General features: G+C 44.6%; 1 protein-coding gene across 1 annotated transcript in view; it reads right to left on the bottom strand.

Annotated features, from left to right (window-relative positions):
• The window catches only part of LOC142257844 (putative N-acetylated-alpha-linked acidic dipeptidase), a 193,230-nt gene that overhangs the window by 44,198 nt on the left and 127,703 nt on the right, over positions 1–21,329 (bottom strand). The window contains exons 14-15 of the mRNA XM_075330092.1: positions 20,810–20,900; positions 13,127–13,379 (exon numbers count right to left, since the gene is read on the bottom strand). Of these exons, the coding sequence (XP_075186207.1) occupies positions 13,127–13,379; positions 20,810–20,900 (344 nt within the window). The remainder of the gene's footprint in view (positions 1–13,126; positions 13,380–20,809; positions 20,901–21,329) is intronic.

The raw sequence follows: 21,329 nt of genomic DNA on the forward strand, positions 1-21,329 counted from the left end.
CACAGCTCTGGCGTAATACACTGAGGTCCCACAACGCTTGCAGACTGCTGCAGCCGCGACTCACACTGTGCTGAATGCAGCCTCGCAACGAGCCTGCAGAGGTAACCACAGGTCATTTCCCACGGCCGGTAATGTGAACACACTACCGCTTGGGAGAACTGCAGCGTGTCATTTGTTGATTGATCTGCCCTCTATCTATCCCTCTATCTATCTATTCTTCTATCTGTCTATTTATCTATTTATCTATCTATCTACCATCTATCTCAGAGGGAAATTACTTTTTTTTTTTTCTCAATGTGCTTTATTGCATTGAATGCATTAAAACACATGTACCAACCCGCGGCAAAACCGTGGCAAACCGCATGCGGTTTTCGGGTGCGGTTTGCCGCAGATTTTTACCGCAGGTGCAGTAATCTTTCAGACCCTGCGGAATTTTCTTTAGAAAATTCCATTTTCTAGTGCGCACAGGGCCTACAGACTGTCACAGAACCTGTGTTAGTGTAATAGTTTATATATATGATGATCTGTTTAATAATTTCGTTCAGTTGTATTAAGTTCTATGAACAATAAAATTTAATGATAATGTATATATTTTACCCTGTATATTCATTGCATTATTCTTAAATCTTCATAAATAAACTACGGTACATACATATTCTAGAATGCCTGATGCGCTACAATCGGGCCACCATCTAATTTACAAATAATTGGGCTTCGTTTTCAGTGCCTGTCTGTCTTGCCTCGGGTTTAGGACTCGATCCGGTGATCTTGTGCTATGTGGTCAGCTTCCTTCCATGCTAAGCTACAGCCTGGTCAGTACTTGTCCATATTTACGCTCCATGTACCAGGATTCTCTGCTGGCTAGATTTCTATGTGGATGACTACTAAGGAGTTCCAACCCTGCAGTTAAGGGTTTTAGGCAGAGACCAGGGTTGTTTTCACTGTATATTCTTTTTTTGCCTTTCTTGCTCCTATCTTTTGTTTTCTATTTGTTTAACCCTTGTTTGTATTTCATATTTCTCCTTTGTCCATTTGTGCGCATTTTTTATTTCTACACCTTGGGTCCTTGTCGATCTCTGCATGTTTACTCTATCTTGATTTGTAGTGTTCATAATCTCCACTCTGGTTCCTACGGCGGTTCGAAAGACGACTCAATGGCCTTTCAGGCAGATTTGTCTGAGTTGTGGGTTTCAAGCTTTGTGGCTGAGAATATCCCAGTCTGTGCAAAAACAATTAGGGTTTTGTGCAGATAGGGACACTAGTCTGCACAGGAACTATATATATATATATATATATATATATATATATATATATATATATATATATATATATATATATATATATATATATATATATATATATATATATATATATATATATAATCTCTAATATATAAAGCTGAATGTGTGTATGTATATGTGTATGTCCGGGATTGGTGGCATCTGCACCGTTGCAGCTACAGCCACAAAATTTTGCACACTCACACTTCTGGACCCCGAGAGCGTCATAGGCTATGTTTTGAGGGGAAATTTTAACCCCGCGCTTTACAGTTAAAACCTGCCTCCATTAAAGCGAATGGAGCTGGGAGCCACAGTGCAGCCAGAACTTCAGAAGAATGCGCAGCCACGCCCTTATATGGAATGTTGGCGTGTCACAATGCAGCCAGGGAAAGAGACAGACACAGACAGGGTAAGAAACAGAAATAGACAGGATAAAAGACAGACACAAAGATACAGACACAGACAAAGAGACAGACTGACAGGGAAAGAGAGGGAAAGGGAGAGACAGGTTAAGAGACAGACACAGACAGGTAAAGAGACACACAGACAAAGAGACATAGACCGACACAGGGAAACAGACAGACAGGGAAAGAGACAGACAGGGTAAGAGAAAAACAAAGACCGGTAAAGAGACAGACAAAGAGACAAACACAGGGAAAGAGACAGAGGGAAAGAGGGAAGTAGACAGACAGGGAAAGAGAGGGAAAGAGACAGACAGGGAAAGTGACAGAGATAGATAGACAGACAGGGAAAGGGATTGAGACAGATGGAGAAAGAGACAGGGACAGTCAGAGACAGACAGGGAAAGAGACAGACAGACAAAGAGAGAGAGACAGTGAGATATATACAGAGGGGGAGACAGACAGAGAATGGGAGAGAAACAGAGAAACAGTTACTATCCCGGGCAGCGCTGGGTGCTATGTTGTGAGGCGAAATTTTAACCCCACGCATTCCAATTTACCTATCAATTTTGCCCCTATCTACATAATGGGGAAAATGTGAAACGAAAAGTGTTGGGGGCAAACTGACAGCTGCCAGATGTGAACAAGGGGGACTTAAAGAATGAGAGCGATGGCGCCAAAGAGTATATACTGTACAGTTGCTAAGGTGGGGCCCCGACATGGAATACTCACCACACTCTGGGATATGAACACACACACAATGCACCACACACTACCACGTACTTGAACACATATACCACCCTCAGCACACATCTCACCACACATACACCAACCTCGCCACATAATCGCCCTAAACACACACAAGTCTGGTACATATACCACCCTCACCACACAACTCACCACACATACACCAACCTCACCACATAATCGCCCTAAACACACACAAGTCTGGTACATATATCACCCTCAGCACACATCTCACCACACATACACCAACCTCGCCACATATTCGCCCTAAACACACACAAGTCTGGTACATATACCACCCTCAGCACACATTTCACCACACATACACCAACCTCACCACATAATCGCCCTAAACACACACAAGTCTGGTACATATATCACCCTCAGCACACATTTCACCACACATACACCAACCTCACCACATAATCGCCCTAAACACACACAAGTCTGGTACATATATCACCCTCAGCACACATCTCACCACACATACACCAACCTCGCCACATAATCGCCCTAAACACACACAAGTCTGGTACATATACCACCCTCAGCACACATCTCACCACACATACACCAACCTCACCACATAATCGCCTTAAACACACACAAGTCTGGTACATATATCACCCTCAGCACACATTTCACCACACATACACCAACCTCACCACATAATCGCCCTAAACACACACAAGTCTGGTACATATATCACCCTCAGCACACATTTCACCACACATACACCAACCTCACCACATAATCACCCTAAACACACACAAGTCTGGTACATATATCACCCTCAGCACACATTTCACCACACATACACCAACCTCACCACATAATCGCCCTAAACACACACAAGTCTGGTACATATATCACCCTCAGCACACATCTCACCACACATACACCAACCTCACCACATAATCGCCCTAAACACACACAAGTCTGGTACATATACCACCCTCAGCACACATCTCACCACACATACACCAACCTCACCACATAATCGCCTTAAACACACACAAGTCTGGTATTATCCTTCAAAAATAAAAATCTGATTAATAAGCAGCCAAACTACAAGAACAACAAATGTACCACATAGGAAATACGGCAGCTGTCAGTCACATGACCTGTCTATATGTGTATGTGTGAGCTAATATATACTGTCAGGGGGAGGGCTTTCTGTTGCCTGGAGATTTATCAGGCTGCCAATAGCAACCAATCACAGCTTAGCTTCTATTTTGCTACAGTTAATTAATCTGAGCTCTGATTGGTTAATATAGGCAACAAAGAACATTCTCAGTATGTGTGAGGTCATAGGATGTTAAACCTGTGTGTAATATCTGTGGTGTTGAAATATATGTTGTGAAATGCTTCTATTAGCTTAGTTTTTGCCTTTTAATAATTACATTTCTATCTATTTGTTTTGTGATTTTTGTGAGCAGAATACATTTTTGTTAATACATTCTATTTTGTTAACAGCAGTTATTAACCCGGGCGAAGCCGGGTAGTACAGCTAGTCTAATATATAAAGCTGAATGTGTGTGTGTGTGTGTATGTATGTGTGTGTGTGTGTGTGTGTGTGTGTGTGTGTGTGTGTGTATGTATGTATGTCCGAGATTGGCATCCGCACCGTCGCAGCTACAGCCACAAAATTTTGCACACTCACACTTCTGGACCCCGAGAGCATCATAGGCTATGTTTTGAGGGAACATTTTTACCCCGCTCTTTACAGTTATTCACCGAAAAACCTGCCTCCATTAAAGCGAATGGAGCTGGGAGCCACAATGCAGCCAGAACTTCAGAAAAATGCGCAGCCACGCCCTTAGATGGAATGTTGGCGTGTCACAATGCAGCCAGGGAAAGAGACAGACACAGACAGGGAAAGAGGCAGACACAGACAGGGTAAGAAACAGACATAGGGTAAGAGACAGACACAAAGAGACACAGACAGACTGACAGGGAAAGAGCTAGACAGGGAAAGAGCTAGACAGGGAAAGAGATTGAGACAGACGGAGAAAGAGACAGACAGACAAAGAGATAGAGAGAGACAGAGAGATATATACAGTTACTATCCCGGGCAGCGCCAGGTGCTATGTTGTGAGGCGAAATTTTAATCCAGTTTACCAATCAATTTTGCCCCTATCTACATAATGGGGAAAAAGTGAAATGAAAAGTGTTGGGGGCAAATTGACACCTGCCAGATGTGAACAAGGAGGGCTTAAAGAATGAGAGCGATGGCGCCAAAGAGTATATACCGTACAGTTGCTAAGGTGGGGCCCAGACATGGGATACTCACCACACTCGGGGATATGAACACACACACAAAATGCACCACACACTACCACGTTCTTGAACACATATACCACCCTCAGCACACATCTCACCACACATACACCAATCTCACCACATAATCGCCCTAAACACACACAAGTCTGGTATTATCCTTCAAAAATAAAAATCTGATTAATAGGCAGCCAAACTACAAGAACAACACATGTACCACATTGGAAATACGGCAGCTGTCAGTCACATGACCTGTCTATTATGTGTATGTGTGAGCCAATATATACTGTCAGGGGGAGGGCTTTCTGTTGCCTGGAGATTTATCAGGCTGCCAATAGCAACCAATCACAGCTTAGCTTCTATTTTGCTACAGTTAATTAATCTGAGCTCTGATTGGTTAATATAGGCAACAGTTTAATAATTACATTTCTAGCTATTTGTTTAGTGGTGTTTGTGTGCAGAATACATTTTTGTTAATACATTCTATTTAGTTAACAGCAGTTATTAACCCGGGCGAAGCCAGGTGGTACAGCTAGTCTAATATATAAAGCTGAATGTGTGTGTGTGTGTGTATGTGTGTGTGTGTGTGTGTGTGTGTGTGTGTGTGTGTGTATGTCCGGGATTGGCATCGGCACCGTCGCAGCTACAACCACAAAATTTTGCACACTCACACTTCTGGACCCCGAGAGCGTCATAGGCTATGTTTTGAGGGGAAATTTTAACCCCGCTTTTTACAGTTATTCGCCAAAAAACCTGCCTCCATTAAAGCAAATGGAGCTCGGAGCCACTGTGCAGCCAGAACTTCAGAAGAATGCGCAGCCACGCCCTTATATGGAATGTTGGCGTGTCACAATGCAGCCAGGGAAAGACACAGACAGGGAAAGACGCAGACACAGACAGGGTAAGAAACAGACATAGACAAGGTAAGAGACAGACACAAAGAGATAGACACAGACAAAGAGACAGACCGACAAGGAAAGAGACTGACAGGGAAAGACAGGGAAAGTGACAGACAGGGAAAGTGACAGACAGGGAAAGTGACAGACAGGGAAAGTGACAGACAGGGAAAGTGACAGACAGGGAAAGTGACAGACAGGGAAAGAGACAGACAGGGAAAGAGACAGATAAATAGACAGGGAAAGAGATTGAGACAGACGGAGAAAGAGACAGAGACAGTCAGGGACAGACAGGGAAAGAGACAGACAGGGAAAGAGAGGGAAAGAGAGACAGGGAAAGAGAGAGACATAGACAGGGTAAGAAACAGACATAGACAGGGTAAGAGACAGACACAAAGAGACAGAGAGACACCGGGAAACAGACAGACAGGGAAAGAAAGGGAAAGAGACCGACAGGGTAAGAGACAGACAAAGACAGGTATAGAGACAGACAAAGAGACAGACACAGGAAAAGAGACAGACAGGGAAAGAGAGGGAAAGAGACAGGGAAAGAGAGGGAAAGAGACAGACAGGGAAAGTGACAGAGATAGATAGACAGACAGGGAAAGAGATAGATAGACAGACAGGGAAAGAGATTGAGACAGACGGAGAAAGAGACAGAGACAGTCAGGGACAGACAGGGAAAGAGACACACAGACAAAGAGAGAGAGAGACAGAGAGATATATACAGAGGGGGAGACAGAGAATGGGAGAGAAACAGAGAGACAGTTACTATCCCGGGCGTTAATACATTCTATTTATACATTCTATCCCGGGAATGTTAATACATTCTATTTTATTTTGTTAACATCAGTTATTAACCTGGGCGAAGCCGGGTAGTACAGCTAGTGTATGTGTGTGTGTATGTATATATATATATATATATATATATATATATATATATGTACGTGCGTGTATATGTATAATATATGTATATAGTTTATATAATATATATATATATAGGTTATACTACCTCTTTACTCGTGTTGGAATATGTACATGCATAACACTTTCCATATAAAGAAGAGGTCATCAATGAACCTCCCGTAAAATAATATACTGCCCATTGACAGGGGAGACTACATGATAGAGAGGGATTCAAAGTGTCCCTTCAAAATGATTGGTGTATCTTGGGGTTAACCGCATCCCCAACGCACAGCCCTTCAACTGTCTATAGCTCTCCCCCCCCAAAGGAAAAAAAATATATTGTGTTTTTTAATATACGGTAAATTCGGTACTGTTTTGATGAAAAAAAGTTAATTGCTCACTGGGAATGATTTTCTCTCTGGAAAGATGAGTCAATTGCTTTTAGACCCAAATCATGCTTCATATCATACAGTGAGTTAATGTCTAATGTAAAAAATGAAAAATTGGAGGGGACTGTTAATTTATTTCACTAATGACTGAGAGGGTAATTGTCGCACAATGGGCTGCAAAAATAAATATCGTGAGAAATTTGTACTGTTTATAGATTGAGTCCAGAATATTTTTCGAACAGATTTTAGAGATTGGTAAATCGTGAATCCTATTGGATTTTGAAATGATCCACCCTAGCACCTGAGGGGTTAAAGGAGACCATTGAGAACACGCAACGATATATATATATATATATATATATATATATATATATACTAGCTGTACTATCCGGCTTCGCCCGGGTTAATAACTGCTGTTAACAAAATATAATGTATTGACAAAAATGTATTCTGCTCACAAACACCACTAAACAAATAGAAATGTAATTATTAAATTGTTGCCTATATTAACCAATCAGAGCTCAGATTAATTAGCTGTAGCAAAATAGAAGCTAAGCTGTGATTGGTTGCTATTGGCAGCCTGATAAATCTCCAGGCAACAGAAAGCCCTCCCCCTGACAGTATATATTAGCTCACACATACACATATAGACAGGTCATGTGACTGACAGCTGCCGTATTTCCTATGTGGTACATTTGTTGTTCTTGTAGTTTGGCTGCTTATTAATCAGATTTTTATTTTTGAAGGATAATACCAGACTTGTGTGTGTTTAGGGCGATTATGTGGCGAGGTTGGTGTATGTGTGGTGAGATGTGTGCTGAGGGTGGTATATGTGTTCAAGCAAGTGGTAGTGTGTGGCGCATTTTGTGTGTGTGTTCATATCCCCGAGTGTGGTGAGTATTCCATGTCGGGGCCCCACCTTAGCAACTGTATGCTATATACTCTTTGGCGCCATCGCTCTCATTCTTTAAGTCCCCCTTGTTCACATCTATTCGCTTTAATGGAGGCAGGTTTTTTGGTGAATAACTGTAAAGAGCGGGGTAAAAATGTCCCCTCAAAACATAGCCTATGACGCTCTCGGGGTCTAGAAGTGTGAGTGTGCAAAATTTTGTGGCTGTAGCTGCGATGGTGCGGATGCCAATCCCGGACACACACACACACACACACACACACACACACACACACACACACACATTCAGCTTTATATATTTTATATATATATATATTTATATATATATATATATATATATATATATATATATATATATATATATTACTGTGTATATGTGGTCTATATATATATATACATGTATATATGCTGTATATATATTATATAACTAGAAGGTGGCCCGATTCTACGCATCGGGTATTCTAGAATTTACGTATTGTGTAGTTCATGTATGATTTTTGTTATATATATAGATGTTGTTGTGTGTAGTTACCAAGTGTTTGTGTAGGGCGCTGTACATGTTCTGAGTGTCGCGGGGGGTGAGAGCGGTGTTGTATGTGTGTTGCGTGTGTTGCGTTGTTTGTGGAGCGCTGTGTGTCTGTAGCGTTGTGTGTGTGTGTGTGTTGTGCGGTTTGTGTGGGTGTGGTGTGTTTTGGGGGGAGGTATGTTTTGAGCAATGTGTGTGTTGTGCAGTATGTGCGTATATTTGTGTGTGCAGCGTTGTCTGTGTGTGTGGGTGTCTGTGTAGGGCGTTGTTTGTGATTCCTAGTGTGTGTGTGTTGTGCAGTGCGCGTGTGTGTGTGTGTTGGGGGGAGGTGTGCACCTCCCATCGTGCTCCATCCCCCATGCTGCGCACCCCCCATCGTGCTGCATCCCCCATGCTGCGCACTCCCAAACGTGCTCCATCCGCCATGCTGCGCACTCCCAAACGTGGTCCATCCGCCATGCTGCGCACTCCCAAACGTGCTCCATCCGCCATACTGCGCACTCCCCATCGTGCTGCATCCCCCATGCTGCGCACTCCCAAACGTGCTCCATCCGCCATGCTGCGCACTCCCCATCGTGCTCTATCCGCCATGCTGCACACTCCCAAACGTGCTCCATCCGCCATGCTGCGCACTCCCAAACGTGCTCCATCCGCCATGCTGCGCACCCCCTATCATGCTCCATCCGCCATGCTGCGCACTCCCAAACGTGCTCCACCCGCCATGCTGCGCACTCCCAAACGTGCTCCATCCGCCATGCTGCGCACTCCCAAACGTGCTCCATCCGCCATGCTGCGCACTCCCAAACGTGGTCCATCCGCCATGCTGCGCACTCCCAAACGTGCTCCATCCGCCATGCTGCGCACTCCCAAACGTGCTCCATCCGCCATACTGCGCACTCCCCATCGTGCACCATCCGGCATGCTGCGCACTCCCAAACGTGCTCCATCCGCCATGCTGCGCACTCCCAAACGTGCTCCATCCGCCATGCTGCGCACTCCCAAACGTGCTCCATCCGCCATGCTGCGCACTCCCAAACGTGCTCCATCCGCCATGCTGCGCGCTCCCAAACGTGGTCCATCCGCCATGCTGCGCACTCCCAAACGTGCTCCATCCGCCATGCTGCGCACTCCGAAACGTGCTCCATCCGCCATACTGCGCACTCCCAAACGTGCTCCATCCGCCATACTGCGCACTCCCCATCGTGCACCATCCGGCATGCTGCGCACTCCCAAACATGCTCCATCCGTCATGCTGCGCACTCCCAAACGTGCTCCATCCGTCATGCTGCGCACTCCCAAACGTGCTCCATCCGCCATGCTGCGCACTCCCAAACGTGCTCCATCCGCCATGCTGCGCACCCCCCATCATGCTCCATCCGCTTAGGAGTGCGCAGCATGCCGGATGGTGCACGATGGGGAGTGCGCAGTATGGCGGATGGAGCACGTTTGGGAGTGCGCAGCATGGCGGATGGAGCACGTTTGGGAGTGCGCAGCATGGCGGATGGACCACGTTTGGGAGTGCGCAGCATGGCGGATGGACCACGTTTGGGAGTGCGCAGCATGGCGGATGGACCACGTTTGGGAGTGCGCAGCATGGGGGATGCAGCACGATGGGGAGTGCGCAGTATGGCGGATGGAGCACGTTTGCTCAGCCTCTCTCCTTCCAGCCTCCCTCAGCATCAGCCCCCCCCTCCCAGCCTTCCCCAAGATCAGCCTCTCTGCTCCCAGCCTCCTCCAGCACGCCGTGCTCCTCTGCCGACACTCACCCACACCCGATCGCATCCACTCACCCACACAACCGATCGCATCCACTCACCCACACAACCGATCGCATCCACTCACACACACAACCGATCGCATCCACTCACACACACAACCGATCGCATCCACTCACACACACACCCGATCGCATACACTCACACACACACCCGATCGCATACACTCACACACACACCCGATCGCATACACTCACACACACCCCCGATCGCATACACTCACACACACAGACACTGACGATATTGCACATACGCGCTGATACTCACAACATCCGGGGATATCACATGCTTCTGGCCATGTGATCCTCCCGCAGGTCCTGGAAGCTCACAGCACAATATCGCCGCCGAGAAGCAAGCGATATCCCAGGATGTTGTGAGTATGTGGATGCGATGTGATGTGTGTATGTGAGTGAGTGTGATCTGATTTGTGTGTGTGTGTGTGTATGTGTGTGCTGTTATGTTATGTATGTTCTGCAGCTGCAGGACCTTGATGTGTGGATGCGATGTGATGTGTGTGTGAGTGTGAGCCGGTGTACACTGGTAACTATGATACACATCGGGTAACTAAGGGACCTTAGTTACCCGATGTGTATAATGGTTACCAGCTTTCACGGCCTCCGTTAAGATCCCAGCATCGCAAGGTTATGTCTGGCGCTGCCGGGATCCTGACGGAGCCGGTGTAGAAGCAAGCGATATCCCAGCATGTTGTGAGTGTGTGGATGTGATGTGTGAGAGTGAGTGTGAGAGTGAGTGTGATCTGATGTGTGTGTACTCACCTGGGAATCGGAGCCCCGTGTCAGTTGGGCCACAGCGAGCGTGCATTGCGTGAGGGGGCGGGGCCTGCAGAGAGCCGGGGCGAGAGGCCAATCCGTGTGGGGGGGCGAGGCCATGGCGAGCCCAGCGGCCAATCAGCTTTGTGTCACCGTAAGGACACAATTTCGGAGCATGACAGACAGACAGACAGACAGATAGACAGACAGATAGACAGACAGACAGACAGAATAAGGCAATTATATATATAGATATTTTATTATGCAATTGCGTTACATTCAGAATTTTAGTTGTGATATTATTCCCTTTGTTCCATATTTACCGCATGGGACTTTATTCAATTTTAATGTTCAAGGGTGTGTCTATAATGTATAAGAAATTGAAGGAAGATGTGCTTCAATTGCTCTAAGACGTCACATCCAGTTCCTATATAAGTAAGGAGTGATCATTGTGTTTATCAAACCTGAAAGAGTTGTAACAACTTTGAAACGCGTTTCTTTTTACTAATTTTTAGCAATTCATTGAATTTTAAAAGCCATCTACCTCATCCAACTCATCAGTCTCCTCTGGCGGCGCCTGCAACTACCACTTGCAGGGCTTGAATACAGTACATTCCTCTATTACAAAATACATTACTTCTCTATACAACTCTGTTATGTTCATAAAGCAATGCATAAGGGATAAAGGTAACACCCTAAAAACCTGTAACTGGCCCTGCCGGTTCCTGTACAGTCTAGAGATCCCAACCCTGAGTCCTTAGTGGTTCCTGCAGGAGTTGGAATAACCCTGACCACAGACTAAATGATAGAAACTCAGGCCTATGCTGCCTGATCAGCCGTTGAGCTCTTATATTCCTCATAAGGAAGTGGAGGACAGATGGAAGTGCAAATTTCCTACAGAAGGGAAGGTGTGCTGAAGTAGAAAGTGATCCCAGAGTGAGTAAGACAAACCACAAAATACAAGAGAGGGTGTATATTGCTAAAGAATATTTTGCCTACTTACTGACAACAAACATAAGATGGGTACAGAGTGGAGAATATAGACAGCAGAGAGAGGTATCTTAGCTGGTATTCCACAGAAACTAACCGCGATATTGCTGGACATCAACATGAGAAGCTCACCGGCAGGAAATGCCAGCAGGGGGAAAGCAGCACCCGAAACGTGATTGGGCAAACAAATGAGTAAATGAATACACCTGTTAACGTAATAGAACTAACTCCAGGATAACACAAACTATACTCCCCAAGAAAAGGTGCATTTTCTGGTGTTTCAGCAGACAGAAGCCAACCATAGAGCTCACATTCAAGGGTTCGAATCTAGACATATGCCAATCTGTTACAATTCATAAAGTAATGAAGTAGATACTCACTGTTTCAACACACAACACAATTCTGCTTTGAGATCTCTGTTAGGCCTAAGACACATGGCATGAAAATCTGAGTGAGTGAAATGCGATGTTTTATCGCATTCCACACGGACCAATATTAGCCTATCTCCCAGCATCCATGAGTGAGCGATTATTTTCTAAGCCCTAATCGGACCGAGAAAACAATCGCAGCATGTTGCGACTGTAATGTGATCCTAGATTCTCTCGCACCCATTCAAGTCTATGGGGTGAGAGAAAAGTCGCACTGCACTCGCATTACACCGGTGTACCGCGAGTGCAGGGCGCGAATGGCAATAGCCGGCAACGGAGGAGAGAGGGAGATAAATCCCTCCCTCCCCTCCTTAGAGCCGGCCCGCCCCCCACAGCTGAGGTCCGATCGCATGGTCGGACCTCAGTCGCAGTGACACTCGCATAACACTCATCTCTCGCTGTGATGCCAGCGTGAGCCGAGTGTCATGCGAGGATCGCATTAGTTCCCCGTGTGGCTCCAGCCTTAAAATCTGCTGCTCAGCAGGAAAAACACAATTCCTTTAGAATGAAGATAAAAGGGATGCAATGTACTACATAGGGAGAGGACCGCATCCACAAAGTAGACAACCTCACACAAACTAGAGATGCCAGGAGCCTTGTCATGTAACTGCGTGAGACTCACGCGAGCTACAAAGAGACAAAGTCTTAATAGAGTCTAATCTTAGTGTATTGACACAATCTGTACTTAAATTCCCCAAGAAACGTTAATATATATATATATATTTAAAGCAGTTTCCCAATCAATATACAACTCTAATCTATGCTACAGGTTGAAAATCCGCCGTGGTTGAGATGATTTAGACGCGATCGCTGCAGCACGTTACTTACTCAGCGTGATGTTATGTTCTAGGAGCTCAGGTCCGTATCCTCTGTGCACTTCATTCACAACTCTTTGCAATGTCTCTGCATAAAGCACACAGTCAAAATGCAGAATCACATCATCCGCCAGACGCAGGGCTAATTCCCCCCACAGCCGCGCTACAGCTTGATGATAGTAGAAACCTTTGTCCATAAGACGAGAAACCAAATCCACTGTCTCATACACCGAATGATACATGGGATATGAAGCTATAGAAGACTTCTAAAAGAAAATAATTTTTTTTTTTAGCATTTGATAAAACTAGAACTTTTTGTTTATTATTTATTTTCAGCCTATGCTTTACACCAAATAATCTACTCCGCTAATTATTTAGGTAGTCACATGGATACTTAAAGGGAATCTGTCACCAGGTTTTTGCTCCCCCATCTGAGAGCAGCATAATGTAGAGACTGAGACCCTGATTCCAGTGATGTGTCACTTACTGTGCTACTTTGTGTAATTTAGATAAAAATCAGTGTTTTCTTATCAGAAAATTCTCCATAATGGACAAGTAAACCTGCTGCCATGTAGGCCACCATATTCATGAGTTCTGTGTAACCCTGCCTTCATTACTGATTGGATGTTTTCTGCCTATGCACAGTGTACACAGAAAGCTGGCAATCAGTGGTGTGGGCGGGATTATATAGCGCTCAATGTACACAGAAAGCTGCCAGTCAGTGGTGAGAGCAAGGTTATACAGCGCTCAGTGTACACAGAAAGCTGCCAATCAGTGGTGTGGGTAGTGTTATATAGTGCTCAATGTACACAGAAAGCTGCCAGTCAGTGGTGAGAGCAAGGTTATACAGCGCTCAGTGTACACAGAAAGCTGCCAATCAGTGGTGTGGGTAGTGTTATATAGTGCTCAATGTACACAGAAAGCTGCCAGTCAGTGGTGAGGGCAAGGTTATACAGCGCTCAGTGTACACAGAAAGCTGCCAATCAGTGGTGTGGGTAGTGTTATATAGCACTCAATGTACACAGAAAGCTGCCAGTCAGTGGTGAGGGCAAGATTATACAGCGCTCAGTGTACACAGAAAGCTGCCAATCAGTGGTGTGGGCGGGGTTATTCAGGACACAGCATTCAAAGAACTGGTTGATCTGCAATATCTAAAACAATTATCAAAACTACAACAAGCAGCCCAGTAAATGATGCATTCTTGGAATTGGCATTTCTACGCCTACATCATGCTGCTATTAGATGGGGTAGCAAAAACCATTAAACGGCCTCTAAACAGTACAAACATATAAATGCAAAAACCTTGTGACAGATACAGCATTGTGTAGGTCACGTTATATGTGCTTATTATATAAAGTAAGCATGAGTTTTCATTAAATGACATCCACTTTGCTTGGGCAGTTAAATAGACGAGATCTACACAAAAAAGTGCAGCAGAAAACATGTGGCTTTTAGTTGATGTGGGAACATATACTTGAGAAGGTTTCGGAGGAGTTTTTATACTAGAGCATTTTTGCAACATTTTGATTTGATAGTGCTTAGTTGGAATCCTGATGGAATCAAAAGGAACATGCAGCTTCTTTTTTTTCCTTCAGCTGTTTCTCAAAACCTAAAGTGGAAAAAACACCCCCCAAAACTCTTCTTATTGATTTATCTAATATATAAAGCTGAGTGTATGTATGTATGTACGTGTGTGTGTATGTGTGTGTGTGTGTGTGTGTGTGTGTGTGTATATGTATACCCACTAAAGGAATCCGCACCGTCACATTTACAATCACAAAATTTTGCACAGACGCCTCATGTGACCCAGGGAACATTATAGACTATGTATTGAGGGGAAGATTTGACCCTGTGCTTTACAGTTATGCGCCAAAAAACCTGCTTACATTAAAGTCAATGGAGCTGGGAGCTACAGGTCATTAATAGAAGCTCTGGTTGCTGTAGGCAATAGAGGATATTCTTAGTATAAGAAGCTTATGTGTGAGGTAATATGATATGGGTAGAGAGATGGACAGAGATAGAGACAGAGAGACACAGATATAGAGGCAGAGAGACAGACAGAAAGAGAGAGAGGTAGAGAGAGAGAGAGGTAGATAGAAAGAGAGAGGTAGACAGACACGCAGACAGGGAGAGGCGCATGTAGATACGCAGACAGGGAGAGGCGCATGTAGACACGCAGACAGGGAGAGGCGCATGTAGATACGCAGACAGGGAGAGGCGCATGTAGACACGCAGACAGGGAGAGGCGCATGTAGACACGCAGACAGGGAGAGGCGCATGTAGACACGCAGACAGGGAGAGGCGCATGTAGACACGCAGACAGGGAGAGGCGCATGTAGACACGCAGACAGGGAGAGGCGCATGTAGACACGCAGACAGGGAGAGGCGCATGTAGACACGCAGACAGGGAGAGGCGCATGTAGACACGCAGACAGGGAGAGGCGCATGTAGACACGCAGACAGGGAGAGGCGCATGTAGACACGCAGACAGGGAGAGGCGCATGTAGACACGCAGACAGGGAGAGGCGCATGTAGACACGCAGACAGGGAGAGGCGCATGTAGACACGCAGACAGGGAGAGGCGCATGTAGACACGCAGACAGGGAGAGGCGCATGTAGACACGCAGACAGGGAGAGGCGCATGTAGACACGCAGACAGGGAGAGGCGCATGTAGACACGCAGACAGGGAGAGGCGCATGTAGACACGCAGACAGGGAGAGGCGCATGTAGACACGCAGACAGGGAGAGGCGCATGTAGACACGCATACAGGGAGAGGCTCATGTAGACACGCAGACAGGGAGAGGCGCATGTAGACACGCACACAGGGAGAGGCGCATGTAGACACGCAGACAGGGAAAGGCGCATGTGGACACGCAGACAGGGAGAGGCGCATGTAGACACGCAGACAGGGAGAGGCGCATGTAGACACGCAGACAGGGAGAGGCGCATGTAGACACGCAGACAGGGAGAGGCGCATTTAGACACGCAGACAGGGAGAGGCGCATGTAGACACGCAGACAGGGAGAGGCGCATGTAGACACGCAGACAGGGAGAGGCGCATGTAGACACGCAGACAGGGAGAGGCGCATGTAGACACGCAGACAGGGAGAGGCGCATGTAGACACGCAGACAGGGAGAGGCGCATGTAGACACGCAGACAGGGAGAGGCGCATGTAGACACGCAGACAGGGAGAGGCGCATGTAGACACGCAGACAGGGAGAGGCGCATGTAAACACGCAGACAGGGAGAGGCGCATGTAGTCACGCAGACAGGGAGAGGCGCATGTAGACACGCAGACAGGGAGAGGCGCATTGTAGACACGCACACAGGGAGAGGCGCATGTAGACACGCAGACAGGGAGAGGCGCATGTAGACACGCAGACAGGGAGAGGCGCATGTAGACATGCAGACAGGGAGAGACACAGGGAGGCAAGCCAGTCAGACAGGGAGGTAGAAAAAACAAAAAGCAGCACCAAATGTGCACTACAGCACTAAACATTCCAAACTGTACTTATTTTAAAAATTTTGAGATTTTTGGCAAAAAATTGCAATTTCTTGAGCTGCTTCGCCACGTCACGGCAAATCTCATTTGAAGCAGTCCTACACTAAAATATTTTTATAAAATGTGCCATACGGCCTCACATATGAATAGTAGAACTGCTCTTAGCAGCACTCACCTGGTCTATTTCAATCCCGTACCCATGACTGAGTCATGGCTGTGGGCGGGACAGGTCCAAGCAAATGCTGCATGAAGTAAATAGCCTGTGGACAAAGCCTGATGACTTAATGTGAACAGTCACCAACCGCCAAAATCTAGACAGATGGAATACATCCCAAATTGGGGTGCAAAGCAAGGTGGAGGTCAACCACCGACCAATTCAATGAAGAAAAAACAAAAAGCAGCACCAAATGTGCACTACAGCACTAAACATTCCAAACTGTACTTATTTTAAAAATTTTGAGATTTTTGGCAAAAAATTGCAATTTCTTGAGCTGCTTCGCCACGTCACGGCAAATCTCATTTGAGGCAGTCCTACACTAAAATATTTTTATAAAATGTGCCATACGGCCTCACATATGAATAGTAGAACTGCTCTTAGCAGCACTCACCTGGTCTATTTCAATCCCGTACCCATGACTGAGTCATGGCTGTGGGCGGGACAGGTCCAAGCAAATGCTGCATGAAGTAAATAGCCTGTGGACAAAGCCTGATGACTTAATGTGAACAGTCACCAACCGCCAAAATCTAGACAGATGGAATACATCCCAAATTGGGGTGCAAAGCAAGGTGGAGGTCAACCACCGACCAATTCAATGAAGAAAAAACAAAAAGCAGCACCAAATGTGCACTACAGCACTAAACATTCCAAACTGTACTTATTTTAAAAATTTTGAGATTTTTGGCAAAAAAATTGCAATTTCTTGAGCTGCTTCGCCACGTCACGGCAAATCTCATTTGAAGCAGTCCTACACTAAAATATTTTTATAAAATGTGCCATACGGCCTCACATATGAATAGTAGAACTGCTCTTAGCAGCACTCACCTGGTCTATTTCAATCCCGTACCCATGACTGAGTCATGGCTGTGGGCGGGACAGGTCCAAGCAAATGCTGCATGAAGTAAATAGCCTGTGGACAAAGCCTGATGACTTAATGTGAACAGTCACCAACCGCCAAAATCTAGACAGATGGAATACATCCCAAATTGGGGTGCAAAGCAAGGTGGAGGTCAACCACCGACCAATTCAATGAAGAAAAAACAAAAAGCAGCACCAAATGTGCACTACAGCACTAAACATTCCAAACTGTACTTATTTTAAAAAAAATTTTGAGATTTTTGGCAAAAAATTGCAATTTCTTGAGCTGCTTCGCCACGTCACGGCAAATCTCATTTGAAGCAGTCCTACACTAAAATATTTTATTACAGCACTAAACATTCCAAACTGTACTTATTTTAAAAATTTTGAGATTTTTGGCACATTTGGTGCTGCTTTTTGTTTTTTCTTCATTGAATTGGTCGGTGGTTGACCTCCACCTTGCTTTGCACCCCAATTTGGGATGTATTCCATCTGTCTAGATTTTGGCGGTTGGTGACTGTTCACATTAAGTCATCAGGCTTTGTCCACAGGCTATTTACTTCATGCAGCATTTGCTTGGACCTGTCCCGCCCACAGCCATGACGCAGTCATGGGTACGGGATTGAAATAGACCAGGTGAGTGCTGCTAAGAGCAGTTCTACTATTCATGTGAGGCCGTATGGCACATTTTATAAAAATATTTTAGTGTAGGACTGCTTCAAATGAGATTTGCCGTGACGTGGCGAAGCAGCTCAAGAAATTGCAATTTTTTGCCAAAAATCTCAGAATTTTTAAAATAAGTACAGTTTGGAATGTTTAGTGCTGTAGTGCACATTTGGTGCTGCTTTTTGTTTTTTCTTCATTGAATTGGTCGGTGGTTGACCTCCACCTTGCTTTGCACCCCAATTTGGGATGTATTCCATCTGTCTAGATTTTGGCGGTTGGTGACTGTTCACATTAAGTCATCAGGCTTTGTCCACAGGCTATTTACTTCATGCAGCATTTGCTTGGACCTGTCCCGCCCACAGCCATGACTCAGTCATGGGTACGGGATTGAAATAGACCAGGTGAGTGCTGCTAAGAGCAGTTCTACTATTCATATGTGAGGCCGTATGGCACATTTTATAAAAATATTTTAGTGTAGGACTGCTTCAAATGAGATTTGCCGTGACGTGGCGAAGCAGCTCAAGAAATTGCAATTTTTTGCCAAAAATCTCAGAATTTTTAAAATAAGTACAGTTTGGAATGTTTAGTGCTGTAGTGCACATTTGGTGCTGCTTTTTGTTTTTTCTTCATTGAATTGGTCGGTGGTTGACCTCCACCTTGCTTTGCACCCCAATTTGGGATGTATTCCATCTGTCTAGATTTTGGCGGTTGGTGACTGTTCACATTAAGTCATCAGGCTTTGTCCACAGGCTATTTACTTCATGCAGCATTTGCTTGGACCTGTCCCGCCCACAGCCATGACTCAGTCATGGGTACGGGATTGAAATAGACCAGGTGAGTGCTGCTAAGAGCAGTTCTACTATTCATATGTGAGGCCGTATGGCACATTTTATAAAAATATTTTAGTGTAGGACTGCTTCAAATGAGATTTGCCGTGACGTGGCGAAGCAGCTCAAGAAATTGCAATTTTTTGCCAAAAATCTCAGAATTTTTAAAATAAGTACAGTTTGGAATGTTTAGTGCTGTAGTGCACATTTGGTGCTGCTTTTTGTTTTTTCTTCATTGAATTGGTCGGTGGTTGACCTCCACCTTGCTTTGCACCCCAATTTGGGATGTATTCCATCTGTCTAGATTTTGGCGGTTGGTGACTGTTCACATTAAGTCATCAGGCTTTGTCCACAGGCTATTTACTTCATGCAGCATTTGCTTGGACCTGTCCCGCCCACAGCCATGACTCAGTCATGGGTACGGGATTGAAATAGACCAGGTGAGTGCTGCTAAGAGCAGTTCTACTATTCATATGTGAGGCCGTATGGCACATTTTATAAAAATATTTTAGTGTAGGACTGCTTCAAATGAGATTTGCCGTGACGTGGCGAAGCAGCTCAAGAAATTGCAATTTTTTGCCAAAAATCTCAGAATTTTTAAAATAAGTACAGTTTGGAATGTTTAGTGCTGTAGTGCACATTTGGTGCTGCTTTTTGTTTTTTAGACAGGGAGGTAGGCAGACATATTTACTATCCCGGGCAACACCAGGTACTGCAGCTAGTTTCAATATAAATCCTTATTACTATTCAAATGTAAAGTCTTTCAAGAGACTTTTAGGTCATTTATGTGAATTTTTTTTTTTAAAGTGCACGCTTTTCAAAAAATAAAAAGTCCATCTGCATGTAGCCTTGTGGGTTTTTTGCTTGTTGTTGGGTTTTTTTGCATTTTTTTTAACATTGCCCTGATCTTGGGGTGAAATTGCTGGGATTCTCACACCAGAGCGTTTGTCAAATATCTAGAATATTTTCTACTTGTGAATAATCTTTCTCCTTGTAAAATGATTGTCTCTAAATTCTTTAGAAATGGCCTTCTAACCCTGCCTAGATTGATGTGCGGCAACAATTGCTTCTCTAAGATCATTGCTGATGTCTTTCCTCCTTGACATTGTGTTAATAGGAGCCTGAATGCTCCAGACCAGCAAACTGCCAAATCTTCTGCTCTTATACAAGTGGTCACACTTGCTGATGATCAATTAATCAATGACATGATTAGCAGCACCCGCTTTTTACCTTCTTAATTCTTTTGGAAGCAGTAAGGGTGTACTTAATTTTTCTTCACATTTCTGCACTTTTTGTTTGGTTTGAGTAAATAATGACAGTGTCACTTGTAATTTGCATGTTGTTCATCTGAGGTTGTATTACCTAATTTTAACACCTTATAAATAATCACTAATTATATCCTGAATGATACAAAAAATCATATCATACACCCATAACCTTTATACTTTTAGAGAAAAATTAACTTTGAGAACCTGGATTATTGAAAAGGGAATATACATAAAATTATCAAGTTTCAAAATGCTTTTTTCATCCAAAGAATAATAAATTTTAACTTTTTGATCTGTATTTTCTGCCTTGACTTTACATGACCTATAGCTTTACCTTTATATCTCGGTACAGTACCTTATCATGCGTGTATTGCATATCTATTGCTGTTACTCCAAGCGTTTGCAGGAATGATGTGTGGTCACTTCCTGATCCCAAGTCAAACACACTGTAAAACCCCCAAAAAGTTAAACAATCTGTAATAATCTATAGGAAGGCTGACTATTTTGACATTATATTAGTGAAAGCGGGTCACATTTCATATGTCAGAGCACTTCTTGAACTTCTAGGACTTTAGATAAGAAAATAAGTGGCATGTCCAATACAATTTATTAAGGCAAGTTTATTAGAGCTGCAGTGTTTGGTGAGAGGTTTCTAATCTCCGAAGAGCGACTGTCAGCAGGTTGTTGCTATTTAATCTGACGGCGTGGGCAGAAAGCCTGATTCTAGGTATGAGTCACTTGCTCAGCAGCTTGTTGTACATTAGATTCAATACAATCAGTGTTTTATCAGCAGGAGATTATCATTAGAGGACTAGCTGTTGCCTGCCAGGCAGTCCAGTTTATTTATATAACGCCACCCATGATAGCTTACTGAC

The sequence above is a fragment of the Anomaloglossus baeobatrachus genome, chromosome 12 (genome assembly GCF_048569485.1).
Source record: "Anomaloglossus baeobatrachus isolate aAnoBae1 chromosome 12, aAnoBae1.hap1, whole genome shotgun sequence".
Taxonomy (NCBI): domain Eukaryota; kingdom Metazoa; phylum Chordata; class Amphibia; order Anura; family Aromobatidae; genus Anomaloglossus; species Anomaloglossus baeobatrachus.